The following is a 2,601-nucleotide window of genomic DNA, read 5'->3' as shown; positions in this document are numbered from 1 at the left end:
AATTGTGAATGTTTGTGTACTGTTGGTCTTGCTCAATTATTTCGTCCATTTGAAATTTTCGTAACAGAGCAAACTTAATTTGAAGGAAATATCCTAAGAACTCCTTTTGAGATCGTATTTGATGCTTGCTCTTCTTTCTTGTCTTGGGAAGGGATTCAGAAGGCTAAGAATGTTGATACTATGAAAAGAGGAGCAGAGCTGCTTAGATCCAGTGTTGTGAACATGATGATTTGTGCAACCGCTCATGATGTTCAAGTGCCGACGGGAAGCTGAAGATTTGAGGGCTTTGCCGGTAGGAGGGGTTTTCGACCGCTGCTTCACTCGCTTTGTTGTGTAGCTATGATCGACTGGCTGTTTTGCGTATGGGTGTGGCTAGGTCTTAGTCGATTGAGACTTAACCAAGTCTAAGTCAAGTGACATAACTTGTAAGAAAAAGAAAAAAAACTAAAAAGAAAATTTTGCATGGATCTCCAGGTGAGATCTCGCGGATATAGCATGGACTGAGACTTGGTTAAATCTTAGTCAACTAAGATTTAGCAATCCCATTTGCATATCTGTAATGGCCTTCCCTGCTAGGCTGGTGGTTTGTTGATTAGGATAGTTTGAACTCTGAATAAGTGTAAACAGGTTTTCGTTCCATAGTACTCGTTTCAATTGCGCGTGAGTACGATAGGTTTCATGCTATTGTAGAACTCGTTTTCTCTTTCTCGTCCCCTTTACTCTGTTCTGTAAACTGATGTGTTTTTGTTACGTGAGTAATGGAAAGGGGTTTAGCCTGGTTAAAGAAAAAAGTAGAGATAGTGTCCGTTGCATCTGAGATCTACGTCCTGTCAACAGGTTGAGGCGGTACACAGGGTTCTAACTGAATGTTTTGACAGTAGCGAATTTATAATTCTGCAGAGTTCAAAGATCTGATGCTCACACTATCTGTCCTGATTAGTTTTGTTGTCCGAATCCCAGCTGAGGTCGCAAGAAGCAGCCGCTTTGGCCAAGAGGATGAAGTAGAACTACGATTGAGACTTTTTCTTCCTCGACTATGTAGGTGTGCATGGGTGGGCACGGATGCGTTTGCCCTCATGCTAGTAGTTTCTAGAGCCGGCATGCACGTCAGTTGAAAACACCAGGTAAAAATAAAAAATCAAGTATCCTCCCTCGAACGGAAGAAGAATTTCCATTGTCCAACTCCTTGCCGTCAGCCAAAATTGAACCGCCGTGTTCACCTAGACACACAGCAGATTTATTACCGCGTAGGAGGGTTGAATTCCCGTCTGTAACACAAAAATAAACAAGGTGTTCACGCTACCTGCTCACAAGTCGGTCAGTGTCACGCTGCATGCGTCCAACGTACTATCCTCTGCATGTAATTGAAGATCACAAGAGTACTACTCCCAACAAAAGAGGTTCCGAAAGAAAAGATGTGAGTATCTCCTACTAGTATACTGATAAATCGCCAAGGTCTATATAAAGTTATAAACCACAGGGAGCTTGATTACTCCCACCAATCTCACCTCTCATCATCACAAGTGGTCTCTGCATCGAGGGACACATGGCTCCTCGCGCTCTCTCATGGATCAGCGTCTCTCTGCTTGTCTTCTTGGCGTCGTGGTCATGCGTTGCGGCCAGGGGCGGACGGGCGCCCAGAACCGCCGACCCGACTGACGGGTTCACGGCGGTGAGGCTCGGCGAGAGCAACTTCGCGTTGCAGCGCCCGTTCGACGAGGCGATCGGCTCACGATACAGCTTCGACGGCACCGTGCGAAGGCTTTGGGTGCTCTCTTCCGACAAGCCCCATGTCCGCCAGAGCCGAACAAAACCAAGGACTGAGATCAGGATGACAGTAAGTTAATCATCACATCATTATTACTACGATGTATTGGGGGTGTAATTAATTATGAGTTACTGATCTTCTTCTACTTGCACAGGGCTACGACTACAGCTCCGGCGTGTGGCAGTTCGAGGGCTACGGCTACGTCCCATCCGGCACGACGGGGGTGTGTATCATGCAGGTGTTCGGCGCCAGCGACGGGGCCAGCACGTTCATGCTGCGCGTCTACGATGGTGCGCTACGCTACTACGCCCGGCAGCTAGTCGAGGACAACATCTATAACAGGTGGTTCCGGCTGAACGTGGTCCACGATGTCAAGGCGTCGACACTCACCGTGTACATCGACGGCGAGCAGAAGCTGCGTGTCCACGGCCGCGGCGGCCACTCGTACTTCTTCAAGTTCGGCGTGTACGCGCAGAACCACGACTCCAGCCGCATGGAGTCTCGCTGGAAGCACGTGAGAATCCTCAAGAAACATTAGAATTACTTGTGTTATTACGTGTATGTTTGAGGGAGTTGTTATGTTTGTACTACCACGCCGCAGGTGTGGTGAGCAATCTTCAAATCATTCGAACTATGTTTATTTGTTATGAAGTGAAGTACATTGTAGGTCCATGAACTATTTCAGGGGTGTCATGTAGGTCCTCAAACTATGGAAATCGATATCCAGGTTCATGAAGTACAGTAAGTGTGCCATTCAGACCCAAAATCTGTGTGAGCTCACCTGATCGGCCAGCTAGTGTCGTTGACCCGTGATGTTAGAAGGGGCCCCGCAA

The 2,601-nt window shown here is 47.5% G+C and overlaps 1 protein-coding gene across 1 annotated transcript; it reads left to right on the top strand.

Annotated features, from left to right (window-relative positions):
- Nucleotides 1–1,546: 1,546 nt before the first annotated feature.
- On the top strand, nucleotides 1,547–2,306 carry LOC123171006 (citrate-binding protein-like). Its single transcript, XM_044588687.1, has 2 exons — nucleotides 1,547–1,837; nucleotides 1,923–2,306. Exons 1-2 carry the CDS (start codon nucleotides 1,547–1,549, stop codon nucleotides 2,304–2,306), a joined length of 675 nt encoding a protein of 224 aa, XP_044444622.1.
- The last annotated feature ends 295 nt before the right edge of the window (nucleotides 2,307–2,601 follow it).

This window comes from Triticum aestivum, chromosome 7D (genome assembly GCF_018294505.1).
Source record: "Triticum aestivum cultivar Chinese Spring chromosome 7D, IWGSC CS RefSeq v2.1, whole genome shotgun sequence".
In the NCBI taxonomy this organism is placed as follows: domain Eukaryota; kingdom Viridiplantae; phylum Streptophyta; class Magnoliopsida; order Poales; family Poaceae; genus Triticum; species Triticum aestivum.
This window is presented reverse-complemented; position numbering and strand designations above follow the sequence as displayed.

Excerpts from the sequence above, each read along its gene's own strand:
- LOC123171006 (XM_044588687.1), top strand. The coding sequence starts at position 1,547 with ATGGCTCCTCGCGCTCTCTCATGGATCAGCGTCTCTCTGCTTGTCTTC. Across the intron at positions 1,838-1,922 it reads GGACTGAGATCAGGATGACA|GGCTACGACTACAGCTCCGG; the intron begins GTAAGTTAATCA and ends CTACTTGCACAG.